We start from the raw sequence: 25,514 nt of genomic DNA, 5'->3' as shown, positions 1-25,514 counted from the left end.
GCACTTACGATCATGCCACCACATAGTGCAGAATTGGCCTGTTGGGGAGTCTGGTGAACAGAAACCACTCCTCACATCCTCGATGAGATGAACATTAGATGTTGTCCTTCCTCCACTTGTCCAATGGAATCTCCGTAAGGTGACCACGTGGAAATTGGCCACCAGGATTAGTGGCTGTGGCGGTGAATCCCGGCAGCTCTCACCTGTCATGTGGCCACGCCAGGTCCAATGATAACTCCCAGGTGCCAAATCTATTGAGATTCCACTTGCATAGTTTTGAAGCCCTACTTTCGAGCGACTGGATTCAACGCGGGTTCTAAGTAATCTCGGAATAATGGTTGCCGTCGTGAAGCCAATCTGAATTGGAGGATGAAGCCTGCGTCTTTAGCAAGATTCAACGGAGGGTTGTGCTGGTATGTAGGTCTGCACTCTTGGAAAGAGAAGAATTGATGCTGAGGAAACCAAATGAGGATGTGATTTTTAATCACGAGACTGGCCACAGCCTCCTCGCGCTTTTCCGATCCTCTATTGGCTTGTGGTTACAAGCGTCGAGTTAAGGAGAGAGGGGTTTCTAGTTCCGAAACAAGAGAAACAGACCCATGTGTGTGTTGGAGGTTTGCGAGGGTTTGAATTATCGTCGTTTGACATTCCGTCTTGATTTCGAGACAATTTAATGAGAAGATTGTGAAGTAGAAAAACGAATGAGATGTGAATGGATGCATCCTCCAGGTTTTGGTACAAGAAGCAACGTCGCATCATCAGGAGTTTGAAGGGTCGCCCACAATTTATTGCTCCTCATTTAGCAGAATTAGGAATTCGTAAGCCAATGACTATAATTTAGAAATCTTCATGAAGGCTGCCTGTGGGAGTAGAGAAAGTGGTAGTCAGATCACATATCCGCTTACTTTGGAGCGTAGTGATTTGTTTATCCGGTGAACTTGAGTTCAATAACGAGTGTGAGAGAGAAGGCACGAAATCACGGAGGATTCTAGTCGAATTGATACTAATCTGGGGGTCACATATGCGTAATTGATATAGTTACAGCTAATGGGTTGCGGAAAAGGATAGAAAATTGAATTGGCTTGGACGGTCACGGAGAAGTGAACTGCGAACGTTTCACGAGTGTTTGTGGAGCGACTACTTAAGAAAGCAAACAGTACACCGCAGGTTCAAGCGTCCTATTAAGCTGGACTGAATGTCGTGAAGTTCTGCTGAATTCAGGGTTTTTGTTGAATCTGTGCGGGGTGATTGTTGTCAAGGGATTCATTCGACGCGCGCAGAGGGAGAAGTAGGTGCAGGGATGGCTGTTTTGCAGCCAAGTCTTCAGTTCACGTCATCATGCCCTTCGCAGAACATTGGTCATGGAGAGCACAGAATGATCAACTCTCAGGGTCTTCAGTGTTTACCATGTTTTGGAGCCGCCACCACTCTTAAACCTAGCTCAGCGGACGGAATGAGCAGGTGGAAGCGGAACAGAGCGTTGCGCCATTCTGACACTAGTGCTCCGTCGTCGTCTCCATTTTGTGCCAAGAAAGCACCAAATTGTAAGGGAAAATGCTTTTGTACGGTGTTCAATGAGGACACTGGCGAAGGAGGTGACAAAGATTGTGATGGTGCGGTAGGAACGTCGTGGCTGCATTATCTCATGGATCAGGCGGGCATTGAAACTTCACACGCACAAGTACAGCTTTTCTTTCCTCGACACCAAGATAGGTTGCAGTATGTTGGAAACGTGTAGACCTAATTGTCTATTTGAATTTGATATGATAATGGCAGCCTCGCGTGGTTAAACATATCTGGAAAGCAGGTTGCACGCAGAAACTTTGCGGAGGAGATAGCGAACCTTCGAGCAGCTTCGGAGGAAGTTGGCTCCGGCAAGCCAGAAGGCTCTGTAGACCTTGCTCGCGCTGCTCTGGAAATTGCGGCAGAAGACGACGCTCTTGTCTCTCATTCCCCAGTTCCGCTGCCTGTAGATGCTTATCTCAATCGTCTCCAAGCAATGGCGGTAGAATTTGCTGGCCACTATCTTCCTCGTCAGCATGCGAGTGATCCGTATACTGTTTTTGAGGCTTTGGACTTGTATTTGTTCGGATACCAGGTAAGCAATCTACATTACATGATTGGTTCTCTATCCGTTTTACTTATGTTGTGTGCCGAGAATTATCCACATGTTACTGCAATCTCGACAAACGCACTGATAAATGCTGGTGTTGTTTAGGGTTTCAAAAGGACCAAGTCTTTGCACAATATCGTGGATGCCAGGGTGTTCTATTTAAATACGGTGAGTTTCTTATGGCCCTTACCTTTGTCTCAAATTAATATTCTCGAGACTCTAGATAAAATCTAATTGCCAGACGTCCTTGTTTGCTACTTCTGTCTTTGAAACTCATTTTTGTTGAAATTGTGTTGTTGAAACGAATAGGTGTTGACCACTCGGCTCGGCACTCCTGTAATGCTCGCCCTGATTTACAGCGAATTGATTAAGAGACTGCAGCAGATTGGGGTTATTGATTTCTCCGTTGACATGGAGCTCCCAACTAATCTGAATGATTTTCCGCGTCCTCGAGTTGCTACCCAGGATGGTAATGTGATGCCTGCGTGGATGAGTTTAGATAGTCTGAGTTCTATCGTCTAAGTGAGCAATGTTGCGGGTTAGATTCCGCACTCTCTGCTTTCCCTTGCCCGAAGCTCATGATTTTGCACGATGTTGTTAAGCGATAGGCTCTGACAGTGCATTCTATCGATTGCAGATACCAAGAGGGGAGACGAACAAACGCTGCTATTCACTCCCGAGTTGCTTTTGGTGGAGGTATCCCATAATTCATCGACAAATGATTGTGCTGGCACTGGTAGCTCTTAAAAAACTTCAACTCATCGAAGTCCTGGTTTGTGTTTCAGGTGCTCAGATCTCTGAAGCAGTTGTACTGGCCATGGCGAGAAAATGGAACCATAGGAGAAGGGAGTGGGTTTTTGCAAGCAGCCACTGCTGCGAGCCGAGGCATTGGAATGACTGCCTCTGCCAGTGCCTTTGATAGCCTGTTTCATGCTCCTCACAGTAGTGGGTGAGTCTTGGTTCAACAGTGGCTTGTCATGTGTTTCTAGAAAATAGTTGTTGCATGCTCAGCATGGACACTTGCTGCAATTGTTTGTTTCGAGTGTATCTGCCACTCATCGTGGCTGTTCATTTGCGCTGTTGTGTCCAGCGGAGCAGAATTAGCTAGAGCACGTTCAGCTCAGTTGAGACTGCAGCGCGGCATTTGGACATCTACTAATTTTGGCGATCTTCGCCGGGCTCTTGCTGGTGAGGCTACTAAGAGATTCCTGTGGAAGATGAATTTCACGTTAACACTATCCTTTTAAGATATTGAATTCTTATGAATCTTCTCCTTGTTCTTTTTGTTTGTCATGCAGCCTCGGAGAGGCTTGTATTGCTAGGGGTAGACGAACAAGAGCTGAGAGATTATGGCATGCTGCTCTTCCATGCTGGGCTGTACGGGCGGTCATTTGAGTATCTCAACGCGTATTCAACTTCTTTGGTAAAGCACCAGAACGTCTACCCACATTTTAGACAAACATTGATTGCTCTGCGAACCATTGCCTTGGTTGTTATATTTCACCGTTTCCTTAAATCAATGTTTCTGTGGTGGCCAATGTTTTTGAGTTGTCAGTTGTATGTGCAGGCTAACAGTGCAGTACCAGCTGCACTAAGTCCACTGAAGATGAAAGAAGATGTCGCATTAGAACGTCTTTTAGAGCGCTTACGCTTAATTCTCGCGGAGCAAGCCTGGTTAGGAACGTCAGGCACCCAGTTCGGCTCCTCTGAACTGCCTCCTGATCCATGGTAGTGACGAATCAGTTTGTATAGCTTTTTGTAATTCACTTTTAAATTGAACAAGACCTTCTCCACCTTTCCCAGCTGGGTTCTATGTGCAATGCTGTGGGGATCCAGTCGGCTTATTTCTCTCTTGGGAGTGTAAAACTCTCCAAATAGCTGGTTGAAAACTGGCAGCTTCAAGAAGCAAATCTGTGGTAGCCGGATCTGCCGACAGGTACCTTTACTGTGCTCCTTTTAGAGAACATTTCATTTTCGCCCAACGAGACAGATTTGCTAACTTGCCTCTTCGTCTTAATTGCATCGAAGGAAGAAACTGCGCAGATTTCAGCAAGATTAAGATCGGTGTCTAGGATATGTACAGATCATCCCTGTGATGGCCGGCCAAGACCTAAGTTCACTAATTGCTAGTTACACAAGCATTGGAAAACTGGGTCAGTTGATGCTCATCCACACTCTGGGGTCTGCCGATCAGGGGCCCTCCAGCTGCTGCTGCTTCCCTGGAGTGGCATGGCATAGTATAGCATGAGAGATGCATGCTGGGAGGAGGAGACAGACGCAGCAGCAACGTGTCAACTGCAACTCAAGAGGCAGTTGTAGTGGCAGCAGCAGCAGCGCAAAATGAAGCAGCCACAAACAACAACAACAACATGGGAGTGCGGAGCAGCAGCCCCGCATGCAGCCCTGGTCCATTTCCTACTATTTCTGTAGCATTTTCTGCCACATTCTTTTCATTGTGTCGTTTCTAGTTTTGCTCTGATTGGAATAAAGCTTGTTTAATTTTTTAATTTTTTATGGAACTACATGGAAGAGGACTGCACTCAGAAATGGATATATGTTTTTACAATGATTAGTGATTGCAAATGTAACCTTGAGTGAGAATTTTTGTTGTTGGAATTTTGATTTAAAAAAAATTAAAAATCAATGACGAGATTTTTAGATATGAAAAAGTATTCAAATATCCAGAGATTATTTTTGGGAGATTTATTGAATTTTAAAATTAATATCGAATTCTATTTACAGTCTCCTCTTATTAGACTTACCTCAATAATACAATTTGAAAAATCTTGTAACAATCTCATAAGATTTGTTGTAAAGTCCTTGATATGGAACAGTATTTATTTTTAGCAACACAATAGGATATCAAATTTTGAATTTAAATTTTGATGAGTAAATATGAAAAAATGAAGCATCTTATGAATCAATTACGAAGAATCTTGTGATATTTAATTCAATAATAATAATAATAATAACAAAATGATCCCAATAGTTATTAACCATATCCAAAGGTCCTGGATCCAAAAACACATATAAAGTGATAAAAAAAAGAGTTTGTAACGTATTCTCACAAAGCAACAGGAAAGAAGGGTAGAAAGAAAGCCATGTCCAACAGAGAGAGTATGAAAAAGCAGCAGCAATAGGGAGAGTTAGTGTGTGAGTGAGTTGAGTTGAATTGAGTGAGTAGTAAGTAGTAAGGAGGAAACACCACCCCTCACCCACCACCCACCACGGTCATGGATCAGCAGGACCAGCATCAACGCTCACGGGAGTCAGTCAGTCAAAGCCGTGCCTTGGAGAGAGACAGAGACATAGATTGATGAGGGGGGGGTGCCAAGTCTCTCGCACCACCAGATGAAGGGGGGGAGGGGGGGTTCAACAAAGTCCACGTCGGATTACCACGTGGTGGGGGCACATGTCCCGAGGAGGAACAGCACGAGGGATGTACGAGGGGCGGCGATATTGGGGAGGGAGGGAGGGACGGGAGTAGTGGGAGTAGTGGGAGTAGTAGACAAGGGAGGGGGAGGATCGAAGGGCTGCTCTGCTGCAGCGGAGGAGGGAGGGATTTGGGGAGGGATTTGTGTGTCTTCTCATTTGTGATGCAGTGGCGATCTCGACATCGCCGATGCATGCAAATCAATCCTGGTCGGGGAGCAACAGCAACAACAACAACGACAACAACAGCAACAGCAACAGCAGCAACAACAAAACCCTCCCCCTCGCCTCTGCTTGGCTTCCGTCCTTGCTTGCTTCCACGGCCACCCCCTCCTCTTCCGCGCTCTTCTTCTTCGTCTTCTCATTCATTCATTCATTCCTCTCTTCTACTTCCCACTTCTACCGCACTTCAATTGCCCCTCTGCCGTCTCTCTCTCGCCGTCTACCCTACCACGTCGTAAGTTTTTTTCCTGCACCGACTGTTTTCCCTGTTCGTGTGTGTACAAGCCCCCACGGGGCTCATGTCGAGGTCGTCGCGTGGCTGTGTTCTAGATTTTGGATGGCGTTTTTCGCGCGCTGCCGCTGTGGCCGTTGTTGAGATCAACATTCTTCGTTGGCGACCATAGGAGCCTGAAGTGGTTTTGAAGCAGGGAATTTGCACAGGGTCGTGAGGATTAGGGGTACTTGTGTGGTGGTTGGCTGGAAGGACTGTGGGTAGTTATTTTTTCTTTAGTTTCGGTTTTTCGCTTCGTGTGTTGCAGGTGTGGATGCGCTCACGATCTTTTAGTCTAACCATGGGACCGAGTATAATTCTTATGGTAGCGATATTGAGAAACGCGTAAAGTTGAATCTGTGGTTTAGCATCAGTATCGCAATAAATAGGGATGCGAAGCTCTAGAGCACTTTTTTGTTTTTGTTCTTTTAATTGTTCTAAAAATTTTATTCTCTGCGGACTCCGCTCAGCGGTGTTTCGTCATGTGAACTTCGATGAGTACATGCAGTTTATGAAAGTTTCTCCACTGTGCTTGAGTTTAAGTCAGTAGTTAGTTGTGTTGGGTGCTCCTATCCTTGAGTGGGATATGTTGTAATTCTGAATTTATTTTTAAAAAAAATCACACAGTTGTGCCATTGTTATGATCCCTTTTTTTTTCTTTTATTTTTTTTCTTTATTTTTTTTTGTTGTTCTTGTTTTTGTTTTTGAGGACGTCTTAATGGGTGGGCACTGTTGCTCGGCATTTGAACTGTGTCCGACAACCTCCAATTTTCCATGTAAAAAACTACCATTATAATTTCCCGACTTTTGAACTCGAATTGCCTGACGCTTTTGCGAAGCTGTTCCCGCTGCAAGCCTGTTCTTTACTTCACTGGGTCTGATGCCACCCTGACTTCTGTATTCCTATCCTCCAAAGTTATGCTGGGATTTCCACGTTGTCTTCCATTCTAACCACTCCTCAACATTCACTTGTCTCTAGTGGCGGCCGGGTTTTGGAGACATCCCTACTGTTGGCGGCTGTAACATCCTTGGACTTCTTTCCCGCCTACCTCTTTCCCATAGGTCTTTTCAAGCATAATTCACATGACATCATCATCTTCGCGAAAGATGGTTGAATGGGCTCATAATGTAAAGGGTACAACCTATTAGTCATGATAAAACTTGACCTGCGGAGTTATTTAAGTTTTCTTTCTTCTCATGCATTTGTGTATTTCTGTAGAGGTTTTATAGAAATGAAATACGCGTTGACCATTGGGATCTTTTATTCTGATTGGTTTTTAGAAGTTTTATTTATGTCAAATCCTAACATCGTGCCGCACATAAATGTAGCTACCATTCGTCGATTGTCATTTCAAACCTGTTCTCTTTTAGTTTCGATCGATTATCAGAATGTAGAGTGATCTAATTCCAATGCGTCTGTCGTGTTGTACGCACCCTATATCGCCCAATTCTTAATATTATTCGTTGGTTATTGTAATGTCGTCTAGTTCAGGAAGGCTCATGCGACCTCCATGTCGTTGTAAATGTATCGTGGTTTTATCACGTAGAATAGGCAGTCGAATCTCTGTGCGTAGTGCAGGTATTAACAAACGTTCTCCCACTTGTATATTCTTCACCGTCGCTTCTGGTAGACAAGTTGTTGCTTTTTCAATGTGTGTTCCTGGGATGTAGTAGGCCTTAATGTGCCTGAATGGTTGGTTTTTTTAACGATTATCCATCTTTGTCGTGCAGAGTCTGGTCCAGTAGTGTCTGCCCGAATTAGTCTACCTAAGGTGAATGCGGAGAAGGCGAGGTCTTTAAAATTTGGGAGAAGTGATAGAGAGGGGGGATGGATAGCGCGGTATTAAATGACATTATAGGGCGACTGCTCGATGTGCGGACGGAGCGGCCGGGCAAGCAAGTGCAGCTTTCAGAGGCTGAAATTCGCCAGCTTTGCGTTGCATCCAAGGACATATTTTTGTCCCAGCCTAATCTGCTTGAGCTGGAGGCCCCAATTAAGATCTGTGGTACGCCCCTCAACCTACACTGAGTTCATTTTGTAGCATGCAGACACCGGTGAACATGATAGTTGAATATAGATGTTCTTCGTACGCATTTTCTTGCTTACGCAGTTAAGGCATAGGAACAATATACCAGTCTCACGCATGACATCAAGAGAATACTGGTCTTACATATGACAAGAAGATTATATCACTCTGGCTTGATTCCTCACAATATCTCAAATTACAAAACATTAGAATACTCAGAGAATAGATAATTTCCTGTTTATAATCGTATGTATGAGGTAAGTTGATGAGCATATTGCAAAGCAATTGCTGAATTTATTAATTGGCTGCGACGAATCTAGTCTCTTTGAGAAGCTCCTGGTCGTTTTGTGTTTCATGCTGTTCCTCGAAGTATTGGCTGATAAGCGCCGTTCTTATGCTGCAGGTGATATCCATGGTCAATACTCTGACCTTTTGAGGTTGTTTGAATATGGTGGCTTTCCACCTGATGCAAATTACTTGTTCTTAGGAGACTATGTTGACAGAGGAAAACAGAGTCTAGAAACCATCTGTCTCCTCTTGGCATATAAAATCAAATACCCAGAGAATTTCTTTTTGTTAAGAGGTAACCATGAATGTGCATCAATCAACCGAATTTACGGCTTCTTCGATGAATGTAAACGTCGTTTTAACGTACGGCTGTGGAAGACGTTCACGGATTGTTTCAACTGCCTGCCCGTGGCTGCCTTGATTGATGAGAAAATTCTTTGCATGCATGGAGGCCTTTCTCCAGAACTTAAGAACTTGGACCAGATTAAGAAGATAGCACGCCCTACAGATGTTCCTGATTCAGGCTTGTTGTGTGACCTTCTATGGGCGGACCCTGATAAAGATGTGGCTAGATGGGGAGACAATGACCGAGGTGTCTCTTTTACATTTGGTCCAGACACAGTCTCAGAGTTCTTACAAAAACATGACTTGGATCTCATCTGTCGAGCCCATCAAGTACTGTGATGCATTCTTTAAATCTGGTAGCCTTTAAATTTCTATTTCAACATTTCGGAGGATGTGATTTATTTTTGCACTTTGTTGCACTTAACTTTGAAGTTGGTGTGTTGCATTCATGAGTTCAGAAAGTTGCATGTGTGGAGTTGCTTTTAGAGTCTTGAATTCGTACAGACTTAGTTTGACCAGTTGTCTTTTCATGCTGTTGGTAGATCTCTTCAGCTGCTGTAGGTTAGATTCTTTGTACATAATGCTGATCTGTGCGGGATGTCCCATGCACAGGTTGTGGAGGATGGTTACGAGTTTTTCGCTAAGCGCCAACTGGTCACTATCTTCTCTGCACCAAATTATTGTGGTGAATTTGATAATGCGGGTGCAATGATGAGTGTAGATGATTCTCTCTTGTGCTCGTTTCAAATCCTTAAACCAGCAGAAAAGAAACAAAAATTTGTTGCATATGGCAGCAATGGTTCTCGACCTGGAACACCACCTCGTGGGGCTAAGGTTAGCAGATTTTGAACCTTGAGAAGTTACTTGACTGATTCAATAGTAGTTACTTCTTTCAGGATGCTAAAACCAACGTCTTGTGCTCATGTGCATGGTTTACATGTACGTAGTACGAATGCCAGTGGTTGTGCATTCATTGACTTCGAGTACGGTTCTGAGATTTGTGTTTCTGTTGGGGGCTTCCAGGGATAATGCGAAATGGTGCTCGTGAGCTTGGAAATTAAATACCTATAGTGAGCACCTTTGAAACTGATGCCTTATCTTCCTGAGGCTCTGTTGAGGGATTACAGCGACTGAGCGGATCTGCTCTTTGGAACAGCTTTACCAAGTGGGAAACCGAAATGGTTCGTCGCGTAGCTGGAGTTTGTGTCCAGCAGAAAGTTGAGCATGACCTCATAGACACATACTCATATGCATGCATACAATGCATTCACATATTAGCAATAGTTATTTTGGAAAATGGAGTAGTATCTTTGGGAGTGCGGTGGTACACATATCCTAATTCTGCACACTTGCGTATGCAAGAGGTTTGCTTGGAGGAGATTGAGGACGGTTGGGTGTGAAATGTCTAGGTGGTGGTCTGCAGCAGAGTAGTTATGCCTATCTTAATTAATGTACATTAGGGAACGAGAGCACCCAGTTCAACTCACTTCACCTCATATTCACTTTAGTTATACTTTCCGCTGTTACTTGTATTGCAACTTGCATTCTACTTGATTGGAGTTACTATACTGTCGTTGATTACTGTGTGTATCTGATAATCTAATTTTGCTTATCGAGTCCTGAACGTTTTTACTTGTTTGTGGTTTACTTATATGTGGTTCTTTTTCTGGAAGCAGCACTATTATTTGGTAATGCCCATTATTTTAACTTTTGTTTCTACGTATTCCTTCCAGTGGACTGCCTCGTGGTAAGCTCTCCATTTAAGTTGCTGTTTTTCGGCCTTTGGAATGTTTTTTTCAAAGGGTTGTCCAAATTTCCAATTGTCAGATCAAGGGATGCTCCTCTAACGTATCGTATTTGATGATTCATGTTTGGACCTTTTATAGATTAGGGTAGAGAACGGTGAATTCCAACAAAATGTTTCGTCTCTCCTCACAACTTGTTTGACATCCATGATCTACCTTAGGTTTTTTCTTGGTTGATTTCCAATATGTTGTGATTTAGATTGTTTAATAGTTAAATTATAGTTGTACATTTATGCTATGTTTTATATTATTTTGTGTATATTACTGTGTAAATTATTGATGAATACTCATTAATACGAAACACACAATTGTAAAATATTTACATTGTTTAATTGAGGTCAAATTGAATAAATAAATATTTAATAATTGATTGACAGAAAAATGAGTTGAGTATGAGAATAATTAATTGGATAAGATGAAACAAAAACACTTAATGCAAGGTTCTTTTAAGAAGACAATTAGAGGATAGTTCATTAGTGTTGAGGATTATGGTAATAGCAAGAGTATGTTGAATGAATATTTAAGATAATAAGGGAGTAAGATGGATATGGTTAAGATTTGTTGGATTGTAAAGATTATATTGAGAATGAAGTTGGTGGAAATGGATAAGGTGAGAATTAAAATATATACATTAGATGTTACATATTTATGTTATAACATGGGAAAAAAATTAAAATAACAAATACATTAGATTGTAGACATATGTAGATTTTGTAGTAGTAAACATTGACTATTCATGATTGTTGAGTATATGTGGGTTTAGATCTAAAAGAGAAAACTTTAAATGTTTAGACTTGTTTTAATAGAAGTACTAGGTGGTAATTATGGTAAATATTAAGATAATAGAAATTAATGACATTTTGAATTCTGATTTAATATTATTACAATCAATAGAAGTGTTTAATATGCATAAGATTTTTATACTAAACATTGATATAATAGTAGTCTTACAAAATCTTAAAGTGTATTCTGAGATTAGATTTGTATATATATATATATATATATAACCTCCCCTTTTTTGTATGATTTTAATTTAGAGACTGTATTCAATGCTTTATGGACAGATTTTGAAGGATGTAAAAGATGTTTTAGATATTGAAGTGTAAAAATAAGATCACATGAAATTGAAGAATCTAATAAACGTGTTTCCTCATAATTTTCTACTGGGATATTCACTCAGCATTGAAAGTTTTTACATTTAAAACTGGTTTAAAGCCTTGGAAGAAAAAAAGCATACTCAATATTATTGTCTTAAAAAAATAATTAAAATGGAGTATCAAAAATAAATAATATTTTCAAATTTGAAAATTTTAATATAATAGAAATTGATAATTTGTTTTTTTTGTTTTTGTTTTTGCTTCTTTTTTTTTTCTTTTTTTTTTTGCTTTTTGCTTTTCTTTTATTTTGAGATAATTAAAACTATAACGTGTTAATTTTTTTTGTTAATTCTAAATTTCTAAAAGTGAGAATCAATCAGTTTTGCATTGTATTCAAAACAGGAAATCAAATCCTGAATCACATATTAATCTAAAAACAAAAATAATTGCTAATTTACACTAATCATCCATTCAAATGATACCATTGTCAAAAATACATAAATAGTTACTAAAATGATAAAATTATAATTAAAAATTTGAACTACTGTGTTTCTTTTGCAATCAAATCTATATCTCAGTCAAACTTGAGATATTTTATGTCGTAAATAGGTAACAGTAGTCCCTATATACTCTAATTTACTGAGAACCAAATCATCTCAGAAAAGACTGTCAAAATTTGGTTACAAAAGGTTGTTTTATTTTATTCTTTTCATTCATGATTTATGTCTTTAAAGAAATGGGTATTAAAGAAAATATAAACTAGAAATAAAGGATCCGTGGATATAATTTGAAATGTGTAATTAAGAACAAAATTTACATAGTCATGGAACATAATCAATAAAACATTCGAAGATAAAACAAACCAGGAAATTTTAAAATAAGTAAATATTATGAGGTGTCAAGAATTACATGAGCTTTAATTTTATAATTATAAAAATTTATGAGTGAGTGTATGCATAAAAGAATTACCCAAATACTAAATTATTTTTTTAAATTAGAGCTGTTTAAAGCTGCACTGATATCTGTAATCTATAAACAAGTCTCAAAGAGTTCCACAATGACATCTGGAATTCAAAGGTTATGTCTTATGATAAAATGAATGCATCAAACATCTTGACAAATCTCAAGACACGTGACCTTTAATGCACTCTCAAATCCAAAGTAACATATTCATAAACTTGGTATGAAACTCATAATAAATAAACAGATAAATAAATCGGTAAATTATTTTTATGAATAAAATGATAATATTTTATTTTAAGATGAATTTATCATTGCAAATTTAATGAATTTAATCTTTATCCTAAGACAGACTAACCTCTGGTAATTTATCATTCTTGGAAAATTACATATATTTATTTTTTTTTGAAAAACAACAAACCATTGTATCTTGTAAAATTTACCGAAAATGTAGAATTTTAAAAGCTATAAAGAAAATCCAACATAGAAAAAATATTTTTTTCGGTATACATCTCAACGATTTAATTTTATACAAGATGAAATTTATTGATTTAGATGATTTCAAAGCATGAATTCTTTTTATACAACTATTCTTTCAGATTTTTACTTTTTTTTCTCCTATGAGATTCACTCCATGCAATTAGCTTGAATAATCTCCAGGTTTGTTTTGTGCTTCTGTTCAATTTACACATATTTCAATTCTGTAACCATAATGAGAGGTGATACTTATGATATACAACTATTAGACATTGAAAAAGAAAATGCTCAAAGAGCATCAAGACAAAGTAAAAGAAAAAAGAATTTATTCATTAATGACACTCTAAGTGAAATTGATCTTAACTATCTTGAGCGTATTGCATTGGATTCATCCATAAAATGGAACCACCTTATGCCTTGTGGAGTGGCCGAAGTGTTTTGTATGGCTCCACTTTCTATTCTTGATCAAATATGGAACAAGTTGGATCGTGGAAAACCTGTTTTTCAAGTACATTACAACTTGAATTGCACATTAACTGAGTGGAAGCCTTCTCAATTTGAAAATGAACAAAACCGTTTGTATGAAAGTTTTTGCCCAATCATTATGTGCATGAATACCCAACCCGATGATTACGGTTCTCTTAGAATGTCCGCATACAAAAGCGCAAAATATTCAAACAATCACAATGAAAAAAGAAAATGGTATGCATTCCCGTCTTTGAATTACCTTCCTAAACATGTCACAAAGGTTTTAGCGGGCGATGGTGGATTGTTGGTTTGTTGTGGGGGTGTACAACCTTGTCACTCAAAACCCACTTTAGATGAAAGGCTCCTTCCATTAACACATGATGAAGAAGATGACTATGATCGGCAAAAATATCCATTAGGACAAGACATTATACTTATCACAAACCCACTTACACAGGAATATTATTTTTTATCTCCAATTCCTTATTATATCCTACAAGAAAAAAATGCTTGTTTAATAATGACTCCTTGCGAACCTCATCCCTTAAACAAAAAACAAAAAAGAGTTGTTTTTTGTAGAACTAATACAACAAATGACAGCTCTGAAAGTAGTGAGGAAATTGAATCAGATCTTTACAATAAAAAATTAGAAGAATTTTGTCATGACTATGTAGTTGTTGTGGTGGGGCATCATCACCAAAGCAAATTTGAAGATGAGCTCAACAAAGAAAAACTTGTAGTTTGTATATATGAATCCATTAAAAAGGAAAAAGGATGGTGGCTTCGACCGCTACCATTTATATCACGATGGATGCCTTCAAAACATGGTCGAAGTGGAATAGGGTTTTGGAAAAAAGATTCTTGGATAGTAGTTTTTTTTGGAGGAATTTTGGTAGAAGAACACTTTGAAGAATTCCAATTAGAAGATTTTGGTTTAAATGGAAATGAAAATCCTACAACTTTAAATAACCAAGATTACAATATCGACCATTCAAAAATCAAAAAATCAAATAATGATTGTGATGAAAAATTATTAAATTCTCATCCTTTAATTCCAAATACAATTAAACCAATTATAGGAGATTCTATACTTCCAAAAAACCTTAAAATTATTCCAACTAAGGATGAATGTGATAACCTAAGAAAAAAATTATGGTGTGAAGAAAGTTCAAGTGAAAGTACCATAACAAGTATCTTAGATTCTTGTCATTCAACTCGTCCACCAATGCTTCAACAAGTTTTAGTTGAAACATGTAATCCAGTTATTTACTATGTTTCTATAGTTGAAGATGATGACTTTGCTCTTGCTTTACCTTTTAATCCTTTTGGGACCAAAGAAAACCATTTACAATGTCCTATTGTCATACAACCCTTTAGATGGCAATCAACAATGCCTATATTATATGCAGTGACTAGAAGTATTATATTAGCCGACACAATATTAATATTTGGAATTGAGTTTAAGGTAGGATATAAAGGCAATCCCATTCCAAGTGGGAACTATCATCTTCTAACAAAAATGCCTCAAAGCATATTTAATGATGTATTTCAAACAATAGATTATTCATCTAAGCAATTTGAGTGTAGTGGGGGGAATGGTCTTATTTGCATTAGAGTAATTGATATCAACATTATTGCAATTTATGATATTATAAAAGACTCTTGGTATTTAGAAGATTACACAAAATATTTTCCTACTAAAGCAAATGGCAATTCCTTCCAAATGTTTGAAAATTGTGTCTATGAACCAAGTTTTTGGCAAAAAGCTGATATAACAAATCAAGATAATAATATTGATGAGTTGTTGCACCATTGTACACCTGAAAAGTACTTTGGTTGTTACATTCCCAAATGAAAAGAAAAAAAAAAAAAAAAAAAAAAAAAAAATGAAAGGAAAGGAAAGGTATATATATATATATATAACTCTTATAAAATTTAACACTTGTGTGTTTCAAAACATACCAGAATCAAAACCAATATCCATAGTATACCATAATCTGTATATAAAATGCAGTTCATACAAAACAACTGTTCACAAATACTGCTAACTTGTAAAATCCACCTTCACAAAATTCAGCACATTAAAATTTACAAAATAGTACCTTTTGCTTTTTTCCTTTTTTTCTCCAATTACAACAATACTTATTATTATATATATATATATATATATATATATATATGTGTGTGTGTGTGTGTGTGGGTGGGTGTGATTGTATTTGTTTTGATTTTGAGCAAAGCAAAGAACAATATTGACCTGATTTGACCTCTTCAGCTTTGAACAGGATGATGATTTACTGGAAGTATGTAACAGGAAGCAGCTCTTTAATTTAGCTGCTGTATCATCTTGTGGGAAGTCCCCAATTGATTTTGATTCACCATTTGCAAACCCTAAATGACAGTTATTCTTTAGGGTTTGAATTTGATTCACCATTTACACAATGGCAATTGAACACAACCATCGTAATGTGTGGGACATGGTTATTGTGAATGGGTCTCTACTCATGTTGAACTTTTTTCACTTGGTTTGTGTGGAAAAGGCTCCCTCCCTTATACTTCCCATTAAATGCAACATAAAGGAACATCCTTGTATACATAATACATGATTTGAAGTGCAAAAACTGTTGCAAATTGTTTATTTACGGACTTTATTTAGAGGATGTTGTCCATCTTGTTTTAGTGAAGGATGTGTAAAGGTAGTGTTAGCAAAATCAAATGTCAAGAGAGTAAAGTAAAGTAATGGCTTCTATGCAACGTAGAAAGGGTCCTAATGTAGTGGGATTGTTTGGATTGTTACAACCTTTAGCAGATGGTTTGAAATTAATGATAAAAGAACCTATTTTACCAAGTAGTGCTAATTTATTTATTTTTATAATGGCTCCAGTAATTACATTTATGTTAAGTTTGGTTGCTTGGGCTGTTATACCGCGCGCCGTGCAAGGTGCTTTCGTCGCTATGGGGCATATCCTGGTGCCCGATCTCCAGTCTGCGTCAATGGAGTAAATCACCCAGAGGTAGCGTTGCCGCAATGCGCGTGGAAAAGCATCTGGGAAACCAAGTCACAGGAGACCCTTCAAAGGATGACTCGGGAGATACTGTTGGGGTTGATGAGGCTGACGAATCCGAATTACGTAGCTGCTGAACGACAGCATTCACCAAGCCAGCGGGTAAGGACTTGGTCCCGTAATCGGTTCTTTTGGTAGGTATAACGGAGGCCGAAGACGGAAAAAAAGATTTTTTTTTTCGGGGGCATTCTCAGTAAGGGAATAATACTATGCGGACATCTTACCTCAACAAACAGGTGAAAAAAGTCGAAGACGCAATCACGGGATCGACCTACTCTCTAGCGAGAGGGTCGGCGGAGCCGCTGTAGTAAGTGGATAGGGAAATCGACCAAGCTAGGTACGCACTGAAGGGCGGCAGTCATGATTCGATGGTAGAGGGTGCAGCCCTTTCCTTGCCACAGATGTGGTGAAGGCGGCGACGCTTCAACTCTTCTGAGAAGACGGGTTGGTCATAGCAGACATTCAAATGCTGCTACGATCTCATTCAATAAGTACCTCGTGAAGCGCGTCAATATATATATATATATATTTTTGTTGACATGCTTTAGTAAATCAGTGGCGGAGAGCTTTATGACGGGAAACTGTCACGTATGGTTCGGAGGGCGGGGAAATCTCCGACCCCTACTTTTGATTATGGTATGGTATTGTCAGATTTAAATGTAGGTATACTTTATCTATTTGCTATATCTTCTCTAGGCGTTTATGGTATTATTACAGCGGGCTGGTCCAGTAATTCTAAATATGCTTTTTTAGGAGCATTACGATCTGCAGCTCAAATGGTTTCTTATGAAGTTTCTATCGGTCTTAAATCCTCAAATTATTTGTAAGAGATTGTGAAAAAGAAAAAGGTTGTAGATGGTCGTGGGTTCATGGCTTTCAAGTGAGTTTGTATATTGTAGGATAAATAAATAAATAAATAAATAATCTTTGGTTAACTTTGTGAAACAAGTTTTAAAATGTCATGCATCTTTATTTGAAGTAGTGTTTGTGCCATTGAGAAGAAAATCAAGTTTCTAAAATAATATGTGGTGTGTTGTATCCAAGTAAAACAAAGTAGTTTATTAATCACTGGTTTCCTTTGTATTTACACATATTTGTAGTGTTCCAAAAAAAAATTCCTTCTTTAGAAATAATTATAAAGAAATTGAACATTAAAATTAGATCATGCAGAGACATATTTAATGGCCCTTACAATTAGGTTCTTTCATTAGACTTTTTATATTTCCAATTTTTTATATGATTATTCAACAAGATTATGAAATGATTGTTAACAATGATTTTATATTACACTCTTCACCAAGAGAACAATGAAAATTTGACAACCATAATGTAAAAAGTTGGGTAGAGAATCAATTGTCTTTCCAATTTTTTAAATCAAAATTATGATAAATTTTGGTAAATTTAATCCAAGCATCAAATGTAAGATTCTGTTCAAGTTGTAAAAACCTTTGATATTATGACACCTTACACATACATTGAAAAGTAAGTAACCTAGCAATCAAACTTGTATTATCATTATAGGTTCAAAGTTTTAACAATTGGAAATTATGAATATTTTTAAAATATGAGCATCTATCCTACAACTTCCATTGCATCATTCTAAAATATTTTCATTTGATTTTCAACTTTCTTATTTTTATTTTTGTTACTTTCATTTAAACACCTAATTCTTCTGAATATGCATAATACTTTCAATTATTTTCTATTTTTTAGTTTTATCAAGTACATTTAAAAATTTTAACTTTACACTTACAAGTGTTTGTGTTATATTTTAAATTTGAGATATGCCTAATTTTGGATTTGATAGTTACAATTTGCCAAATGTTCACCATTAAAAAGAAGCATTTACTTTTTAAATTTAATATTCTAAAACAATACAGTGTATATAAGTAAAAGTAACAATTCTGGGTATATGATAAGTGCATCAATTTATGTCAATATAATCATAAAACGGTATAATTGATTAAAATTAATGCAATTACTACAATAGTACCACTAATAATAATAATAAAGTCTAAGTTACATTTTCATTGTCGTTTTGAATACAACCAAGTTTCAACCATGAAATTTGTTACATAGTTCAAATATTTCAGATTTTTTTTTTTTTTTTTTTTTTTTCCCGGTTGAAATGATATCATCATAATTATATTAAGATAAAAAAAAACTATTCTAATGTGTCATACTTAATAAATAAAGAAATAAATATACATGGTAATTTTCGAAATTTTATTCGATTGAGATATTGGTGCATTTATCCTAGTCAAGAATTCATTGCTTTTTCAGAGCATACAGTGAAAATAATAACAGTTTTTGCGCAATATTTTCCTTGGTGCAAACCAAAAACAACCAACCATCACCAATACAACCAACATGGATATAAAATGAAAAAAAAAAAACTGTTGTGATTTTTCTCATAAATTTGTAGTTTTAATAATAGTAAGTACAATGTACAAATACCGAATTACACATTCTCATAACACAAAAAAATAAAAGTAGAAGTACATAAAATTACTGCTCGGTTTATTTTTCATTATGGTAAGCATTTATTACTGAAGTTTGTTTTGTACGAAAGCATCGAAGATTATTTACTTCGTAGGTCATGGTGGTCATTAAATGATTCCACTTCTGATAAACTTGGTTCTTAATTGTTAACTGAAAGATGATAATTAAATTGGAAGTTCAATAAAAAAAAATTAAAATACACTGCTGAACATAAACTCATTTCGAGAACAATGTAAGCAACAAACTACTGTTTACATCCGTCTTCGAACAGAAATGCAATTTTACAGCTCCTTATTCATGGTGTACATTTTATGTGACAGATTTATAATACTCTATCTTGAAAGCTGGTGGTCATTCTTTTGTTCTCCGTCTCGCGGAACAAGGTGTAAAGCTACCCTTCCAACATCAGCTACTAATACTTCAAAGCACCTCTACCATGAATTGTTGCCACCAAACCTATTCCCACCTGAGATTAAGCTCAGTTCGATATTTTGGACTCATATACACGATCATCTGGGCAGTGGAGACATATCATTCGACCCAAAGCATCAAAAACTCAGTCTGCCAACATTATTCAAAGACGGAGACGATACCATCCCACCCACAAGTAGCAACAACGGATGGAAGGCTCGGGTGATACACAGCATCACTGCAAACCCCTTGATGTGCAGCAATCTTCTTGATGAGCTGAGTGGACCGATAGTTGTAAAAGTATACGTGGCCGTCTGCAGATCCTGTGACTACACACTCCCCATCGGAACTAAAACTGCACTGGATTCGATACCCTGCCACTTGGTGACCTTGAAAGCGTTTGTGCTTGTTTACCTTGAAGGGGGCGCGGCCAGAGAATACTGCTATGTAGTCAGCATTGGATTGTGCAATGAAGCATTGCTCAAAGGGGTGGAATCGGGCACTCGGGCACGTATATGCCTCCAAATAGACCTGCGAAATCCGATTAAATTCATCAGCGCTAGGCGTGAAAGAGTCACCAGCAAATCACGACCACGCACTTGCGGGCTCATATTTACATGGAATCAGAAAACGTTGTGATTTGAAAGCACCTGATAATCAGAGCTATCGAGAGAATCGAGCAGCCTCAATGGCTTCGAAATTTGAAGTCCAACAAAAGTGGCAAACTCACCTGATTAGAGAGAGGAATCTGTGTTGCGAAATTCCAAACCAAAAGAGATTTGTCACTCGAATTACGTTTGGCAATATCTGACGTTGTAACAAACCTGCTTCCGTCAGGACTAAAATCAACGTCCATCACGTCACCAAGAGCTTTGGAGTACTCGCATGCAAATTTTCCTAATCGAACGTCCCAGAGCTTCACAGAACCCTTTGAGCCCCCCGTGATGAACAGGTTTCCTTCCAATGGATGGAACCTTACAACGTTTACAACTTGGCTCTCAGAAAATACCTGCTCCGATTCCCCACAAATAAAATATCGTTACACCTCCGATCTTTCTCTACTGAAAATCAGTTGATGAAAAATGCATGAACATTCGCAAGGACATACACTCAATCCAGAAAACTTACGAGAACCGGTGCTTTTTAGTCGACGCACTAAAATACTGAAGAATTTCAAATCAATCACACAAGGACCAAATTAATGTTACCAGAGACTACTTTCAACTTTGACCGATCTGTACAACAGTAATTTTCTCTCTTAATTCTGCTCCCCTAACCCTAGAGCACTCAACACTAAAGATATTGTTCAATTAAGTTTGGCGGGAAACAGGACTAATAATCCACGAGGTTCAGAAAAAGCAATGCAAGTGCAACCTGAAATCAAAACTTAACCCCAAATGACCCAATGGCCCTCACCAACAATACAGAAACTAACTTGTGTCTGAGCGCCAGTCTCAACATCGCTCAGCCTTGCCGTCTGGTCAAAGCCACAGCTGAGGACTGAATTGCCATCCAAGGACCATTGAATATCCTTGAGAGCATGTGTGTGGCAGCTGAGACAACGTCCCATCTGGTGAGCTGGACTTTCCCATACATTCCAAACGTAAGCTTTGTGATCCATCCCAGCTGATGCAAGCAACGCACCTGCACAACACTACAAAGCTCATCACTGGCTCCAGCAAGTCAGGACAGGCACTTTCTCATCAACGCTTCAACCTAAACCCTACGAGGTTGAAACAGATGCTCATGCACGAAATTACCATGTCGCAGTTGTTACCATTGTTCCAATTGTCTTATATCCAAGAACCTATGATGCAGTTGAATTACACACCATGCGTAGGAGACCACCGGACAGCGATGACAGCTTTGCTGTGGCCTTCCAGCTTCGTGACGAGCTCCCGGGGACACCTGTTGCAACCCCCAGCATTTCCAAGAGAGTGATCCAATTTCCTTTGGATGCGATGAGGCAGCTTTGCATTCAGCACACTTGCAAGTTCTGGTCATTGCACAAGAGGAACCCATTTAGAGAAGATCTGCAGATTGAGAACTGAGGAAACAGCATGACATTCCAAATGATGCCATCTCGCAGAGGGTGAACGAGAGAAAGAGAGAGAACCGAGTGGTGGGCGGACGGGAGAGGTGGGGTTGGGTGCGAGGGCTGTCGCAGCTATGGCGGCACGTTCACGTTTCGAAACATATCTTCCCGGGACGCCTGCAAGGGATAACAACGACGAATTCATGCGCTGTGAGGAACAGGGGTGTCCTGAAACAGGAGATTCACCAGGAGGAGGGACAGTGAAAGGGAATTAAAAAAAACATATATTCTAACCTGCAGATGTGGGAGGCAGGGGAGGCTGAGAGTGAGGACGAAGAGGAAGTGGAGGCGGCAACGACAGCGGAGAAGCGGAAACAAATTTGGGGCGTTTCTGAGGCTGCTGATGGTAGCTCTCGTGCTCCTCTTCCTCCTCGTCACGATCATCGTATGCTTGAATGAGAGCATCCATGGCGAAGGAGGAGCATGTCTTGTGCCCACCTAAACCAATTACCAGCCCAAGTCCCACCTTCACGTCCAACACCACACAACAACAACAACGTGTGTCCTCCGAAAGCACCTCGACCTTCTAAATGGGTTCCTTCTAACGATGCCTTCCTTGCTGCTCTCCCGGGGCACTTTCCGTCGTGTGAAACCCGTTTTTACTTCATTAGGTTTGAGGACTTCTGGCTGCTGTGTGAACCCAGTTATCATGTCCCCCTCTTGGCAATTTCAAGTCCACCTACACAATTTGTGCACAAACGTCATCGAATTAGCAATTGAGTTTCAGGGATTTAGGGTTTACTCAAACTCTTTGTTCACATGTAAAATGAACAATAGGATTTCAACTCTTTATTGTAAAATGTAACTTAAGTAGATCTCAATACCTTATTTTATAATATATATATATATATATATATATTTCTAACAAAACCATAATTCCTCAAATATTAAATATGTATTAATAAATAAATATTTTTTAATTTTATTATTTTTCAACGTAAAAAATATTGTGGATATTTCTTATAATGAATAACAACTATATTGACAATATTTATTTTGAATTCATTGATCTTGTACCACTTTTTAATATATGCATACTTGTATATGAATTTCAACTCTATTTTTAAATTATATATATATATATATATAAGACGACATAAGTATAAGATAAAGAGACAAAAATACAATCTGATTGGGTGTTGAGAAGGAACTTAGAAAACTTTGAGAATGTAAAGAACTTGACATTGTTGGAGTTGTTGGGATGTTGAAAACTGTCTCTATGCCAAAGCCTCCTCCTTGGTCTCCCATCCTTGAAGAATCCAAACTTGAAATTTTTGATATGTTTTTAAAGAAACCTCCAAGGATTTTTGCATTTATTTCCTACATTTTTGTACTTGTTTTGTTTTGTTTTTTTTCATACTTCAATTGCATGTAGAAACCCCAAGAAGATATCTGAGTGCGGCAACTACATAGGTTTATGATTAAGGCAATATTGCAACGAAAGTGCACATGCGAGTAGGTCTTTTTGAAAAGAGGGACTAGAAGGTAATGATTAATGGAGCTATTGTATTTGATTCAAGAGCTCAACATCATGCCTTTGCAATTGCTATTGATTGATTTTGGACCCATTGCCTATATCGCTGCATAAAAGGTTCTCATTCCTCTAGATAAGCTAAATGCTTATGAATGCTATGAATATTGCTCAAATATTTAGAGACACAAAGTTTTCTTTTTTTTGGCCCTTGAGTATCAATTCATAAGGTAAAAATTTTGAATTGCAACTGGATTGTTCTTTATTCTAGACTATATTTATTCACATGTGAAGTTAAGAAAATTTGTCAATAGTTGATAATTCCTTATATGACTCCTTTTTGTGTCTTAAATTTTTACAATGGAAATAAAGATGAAGAAGAGTACCAAGAGTGCATTGAGTTGTAGTTGGCTACTCAACAAGAAGAGAATCCAAAAAGGATCAAAGAAGAAAGTAGACATTGAAAGCAAGTAATTATAGAAAAATACAAACAAAAGCATTAAAAGTAGCAATAGCAAAAGACAAAAGTAGACATTTTTGAGGTTACAACAATCAATGTAGGTGAGTTATTTAATCGAATAAAAAATATTTTTGTTTTTGATTAGATTTTATATTAATTTGATTATACATTTAATTTTTTTAAGATTCAGTTTTTCTTCTTTTAAGGATCATTTATTGAGGTATTTCAAGTTTTGATCTCACTGTTCTCAATATTGAAATAGTTTTAATTTTTAAAAAGAAAATAATAGAGTATAATCAATTTTAAGCTATACTATAGTTGATAATGTTGTATCTTTGAAGATAGAGAAAAATCCACCTTTAGCTCTTAATAAAAACAAGAAGATGCAAATTATAGAACAGACTTTTAATGGTATAGAAATTGATTTGGAGAAGAAAAATGTCATCAATAGAAATGCCTAAAACAAGAATGTATCAGAAACAAGTGGTTTGGAACAAAGATTAGTAAAAGTAAGTCCTTTATAAAAAAAATAATATTCTTTTTAGATGCTAAAATTCTATAGTTCACTTGGTAAATTCCTTGTTCTCCACCTTGAATTTAGATTAGGACCACAAAAGATGAGATCACAACCTCAAATCTCGTTGAGGAGCTACTAGATCAATGGGATAGTGTTGATATTGATATCAATGAATGATGATCTTTAAGTTCCAAATTTTATAATTATGTTGGTTACAATTATACTTTACTATTATTATCATTAATATTGCAATTTGAAAATAAGGAAAAAACTAAGACTATCAAAATCAGATTTTTTTTTTTTTTGTTTTTTTTTTTTTTTTTGTAAACAAAAACAAAAGACCAATAGGATTGTCATGCAATTGAATTATTGATATAATCTAAGAATCTTCAAACAATGTTTTTGCCTAGTTATTAATGCTTTTTGTCCATGTCATAGCTTCTAAGTATCCAATTGTACACAACATTATGTCCTTCATTGAAACAATTTGAAATAACAATTGAACCATCTTCAAATTTAAAAGATAGTGGATCCAACTATATGAAGGTAGAAGCTACATAACAAGCAATTATTGTTGTTTTAAAGGTTGATATATATATATATATATTTATTTAAAGGTTGATATATATATATATATATATATATATATATATTTAAATATTGATTATATATAAATATCAATATCCTATTTATTTTGTGCATAAGTTCAACTCAAGCTAGTTTATTAGGATTTGATGTGCTAGATTTTGTGTGATTGATGATGCTAGAGTTTGATAGTTTCTTCAAATCATGATCTCTTGCAAGAGGATGGTACCACACATCCTTAGAAAACTCTTGAGCTAAAGGATTTCATGGTTGCAATATTAAGTTTGTCCCACATTCAAATACTACATTACAAGATTCAATGATGTTCACCTAAATAATAACGAATAAGTAAAGATTGACATTTTTTTTTTGTTTAATGTTGTTTTTTCATAAGTTTTGATTAGTTAGTTATTAGTATTAAAAATTACTTTATTTATTACTTTCAAATTTTGACTTTACATCCTTGAATGCCTTAATCCAATTTTTTCTTTCTTATTGTTAAACTTTACAAATAGTTCCTTGAACAAAAATTATCTGATTTTCACTAGTGTGTGTATATATATATATATATATATATTTTGACCAATGGCATAGGTTTCCACTAGTGTGTATGTATATATATATATATATGTATATATATTTATACATGTATTTCTCCCAATTTGAAGTTGTATTTGAATTAGTTGAATCGAAGGAAGAGCACGTTACCTTAAAATCGTACAGTATCACGATTCAACACGGACCGTATCTACACGAGGACTATACCGGAAGTGAGAACGAGAGAGGAGGGAACGCCGTAGCAGCAGCGAAGGGAAAGCGCTCCCGGGGTGGGGACGGGGGAGGTCCAATTCAGGGGACAATACAATGAACCGGGCGGGGAATGAAGCCTGCGTAGGCTTCGTCCTC

The 25,514-nt window shown here is 37.4% G+C and overlaps 4 protein-coding genes across 13 annotated transcripts; 3 read left to right on the top strand and 1 right to left on the bottom strand.

Annotated features, from left to right (window-relative positions):
* Positions 1-204: 204 nt before the first annotated feature.
* Positions 205-4,620, top strand: LOC112288242 (uncharacterized). 8 transcript variants are annotated; one of them, XR_016505339.1, is made up of 11 exons: positions 275-413; positions 730-1,681; positions 1,808-2,098; positions 2,219-2,281; positions 2,423-2,582; positions 2,751-2,809; positions 2,899-3,062; positions 3,204-3,301; positions 3,412-3,536; positions 3,681-4,049; positions 4,308-4,620. XR_016505339.1 is itself a non-coding variant. In XM_090254005.1 (10 exons), the coding sequence occupies exons 2-10, from the start codon at positions 1,301-1,303 to the stop codon at positions 3,843-3,845; spliced, it is 1,506 nt and encodes a 501-aa protein (XP_090110131.1). In that variant the 5' UTR covers positions 276-413; positions 730-1,300; the 3' UTR covers positions 3,846-4,620. The 8 variants fall into 8 exon arrangements, 3 of the variants coding, with proteins under 3 accessions (XP_024388007.1, XP_024388005.1, XP_090110131.1); XR_016505338.1 differs by having other exon boundaries at positions 205-1,681; XR_016505337.1 differs by having other exon boundaries at positions 205-1,681; positions 4,197-4,620.
* A 978-nt stretch (positions 4,621-5,598) lies between these two features.
* LOC112288243 (serine/threonine-protein phosphatase PP1 isozyme 1) lies at positions 5,599-10,230 on the top strand. Of its 3 annotated transcripts, none has more exons than XM_090254006.1 (6): positions 5,608-6,002; positions 7,018-7,173; positions 7,770-8,044; positions 8,469-9,028; positions 9,311-9,532; positions 9,722-10,230. In XM_090254006.1, exons 3-6 carry the CDS (start codon positions 7,867-7,869, stop codon positions 9,725-9,727), a joined length of 966 nt encoding a protein of 321 aa, XP_090110132.1. In that variant the 5' UTR covers positions 5,608-6,002; positions 7,018-7,173; positions 7,770-7,866; the 3' UTR covers positions 9,728-10,230. The 3 variants fall into 3 exon arrangements, with proteins under 3 accessions (XP_024388010.1, XP_090110132.1, XP_090110133.1); XM_090254007.1 differs by having other exon boundaries at positions 5,653-6,002; positions 7,018-7,166; XM_024532242.3 differs by lacking the exon at positions 7,018-7,173 and having other exon boundaries at positions 5,599-6,002.
* A 5,570-nt stretch (positions 10,231-15,800) lies between these two features.
* On the top strand, positions 15,801-16,899 carry LOC149988075 (uncharacterized). The gene is made up of 3 exons (XM_090254008.1): positions 15,801-15,996; positions 16,387-16,669; positions 16,804-16,899. The coding sequence occupies exons 1-3, from the start codon at positions 15,944-15,946 to the stop codon at positions 16,873-16,875; spliced, it is 408 nt and encodes a 135-aa protein (XP_090110134.1). The 5' UTR covers positions 15,801-15,943; the 3' UTR covers positions 16,876-16,899.
* A 2,432-nt stretch (positions 16,900-19,331) lies between these two features.
* On the bottom strand, positions 19,332-22,065 carry LOC112289127 (uncharacterized). The gene is made up of 6 exons (XM_024534077.3): positions 21,810-22,065; positions 21,597-21,692; positions 21,312-21,476; positions 20,916-21,124; positions 20,211-20,489; positions 19,332-20,011 (listed from the first exon to the last, which is right to left on the bottom strand). Exons 1-6 carry the CDS (start codon positions 21,982-21,984, stop codon positions 19,640-19,642), a joined length of 1,296 nt encoding a protein of 431 aa, XP_024389845.1. The 5' UTR covers positions 21,985-22,065; the 3' UTR covers positions 19,332-19,639.
* Between the last annotated feature and the right edge of the window lie 3,449 nt (positions 22,066-25,514).

Source organism: Physcomitrium patens, chromosome 11 (genome assembly GCF_059467195.1).
Source record: "Physcomitrium patens ecotype Gransden chromosome 11, ASM5946719v1, whole genome shotgun sequence".
Lineage (NCBI taxonomy): Eukaryota > Viridiplantae > Streptophyta > Bryopsida > Funariales > Funariaceae > Physcomitrium > Physcomitrium patens.
Note: the sequence above shows the minus strand (reverse complement) of the source record. Positions and strands in the feature narration are given on the sequence as shown.

Excerpts from the sequence above, each read along its gene's own strand:
- LOC112289127 (XM_024534077.3), bottom strand. The coding sequence starts at position 21,984 with ATGGATGCTCTCATTCAAGCATACGATGATCGTGACGAGGAGGAAGAG. Across the intron at positions 21,693-21,809 it reads CCTGCCTCCCACATCTGCAG|GCGTCCCGGGAAGATATGTT; the intron begins GTTAGAATATAT and ends TATCCCTTGCAG. Across the intron at positions 21,125-21,311 it reads CCGGTGGTCTCCTACGCATG|GTGCGTTGCTTGCATCAGCT; the intron begins GTGTGTAATTCA and ends AGTGTTGTGCAG.
- LOC112288243 (XM_024532242.3), top strand. The coding sequence starts at position 7,867 with ATGGATAGCGCGGTATTAAATGACATTATAGGGCGACTGCTCGATGTG. Across the intron at positions 8,045-8,468 it reads GGCCCCAATTAAGATCTGTG|GTGATATCCATGGTCAATAC; the intron begins GTACGCCCCTCA and ends CTTATGCTGCAG. Across the intron at positions 9,029-9,310 it reads TCATCTGTCGAGCCCATCAA|GTTGTGGAGGATGGTTACGA; the intron begins GTACTGTGATGC and ends TCCCATGCACAG.
- LOC149988075 (XM_090254008.1), top strand. The coding sequence starts at position 15,944 with ATGGCAATTGAACACAACCATCGTAATGTGTGGGACATGGTTATTGTG. Across the intron at positions 15,997-16,386 it reads GACATGGTTATTGTGAATGG|TAATTACATTTATGTTAAGT; the intron begins GTCTCTACTCAT and ends TAATGGCTCCAG. Across the intron at positions 16,670-16,803 it reads AGCATTCACCAAGCCAGCGG|GTGAAAAAAGTCGAAGACGC; the intron begins GTAAGGACTTGG and ends CTCAACAAACAG.
- LOC112288242 (XM_024532237.3), top strand. The coding sequence starts at position 1,301 with ATGGCTGTTTTGCAGCCAAGTCTTCAGTTCACGTCATCATGCCCTTCG. Across the intron at positions 3,063-3,203 it reads CATGCTCCTCACAGTAGTGG|CGGAGCAGAATTAGCTAGAG; the intron begins GTGAGTCTTGGT and ends TGTTGTGTCCAG. Across the intron at positions 3,302-3,411 it reads TCTTCGCCGGGCTCTTGCTG|CCTCGGAGAGGCTTGTATTG; the intron begins GTGAGGCTACTA and ends TTTGTCATGCAG.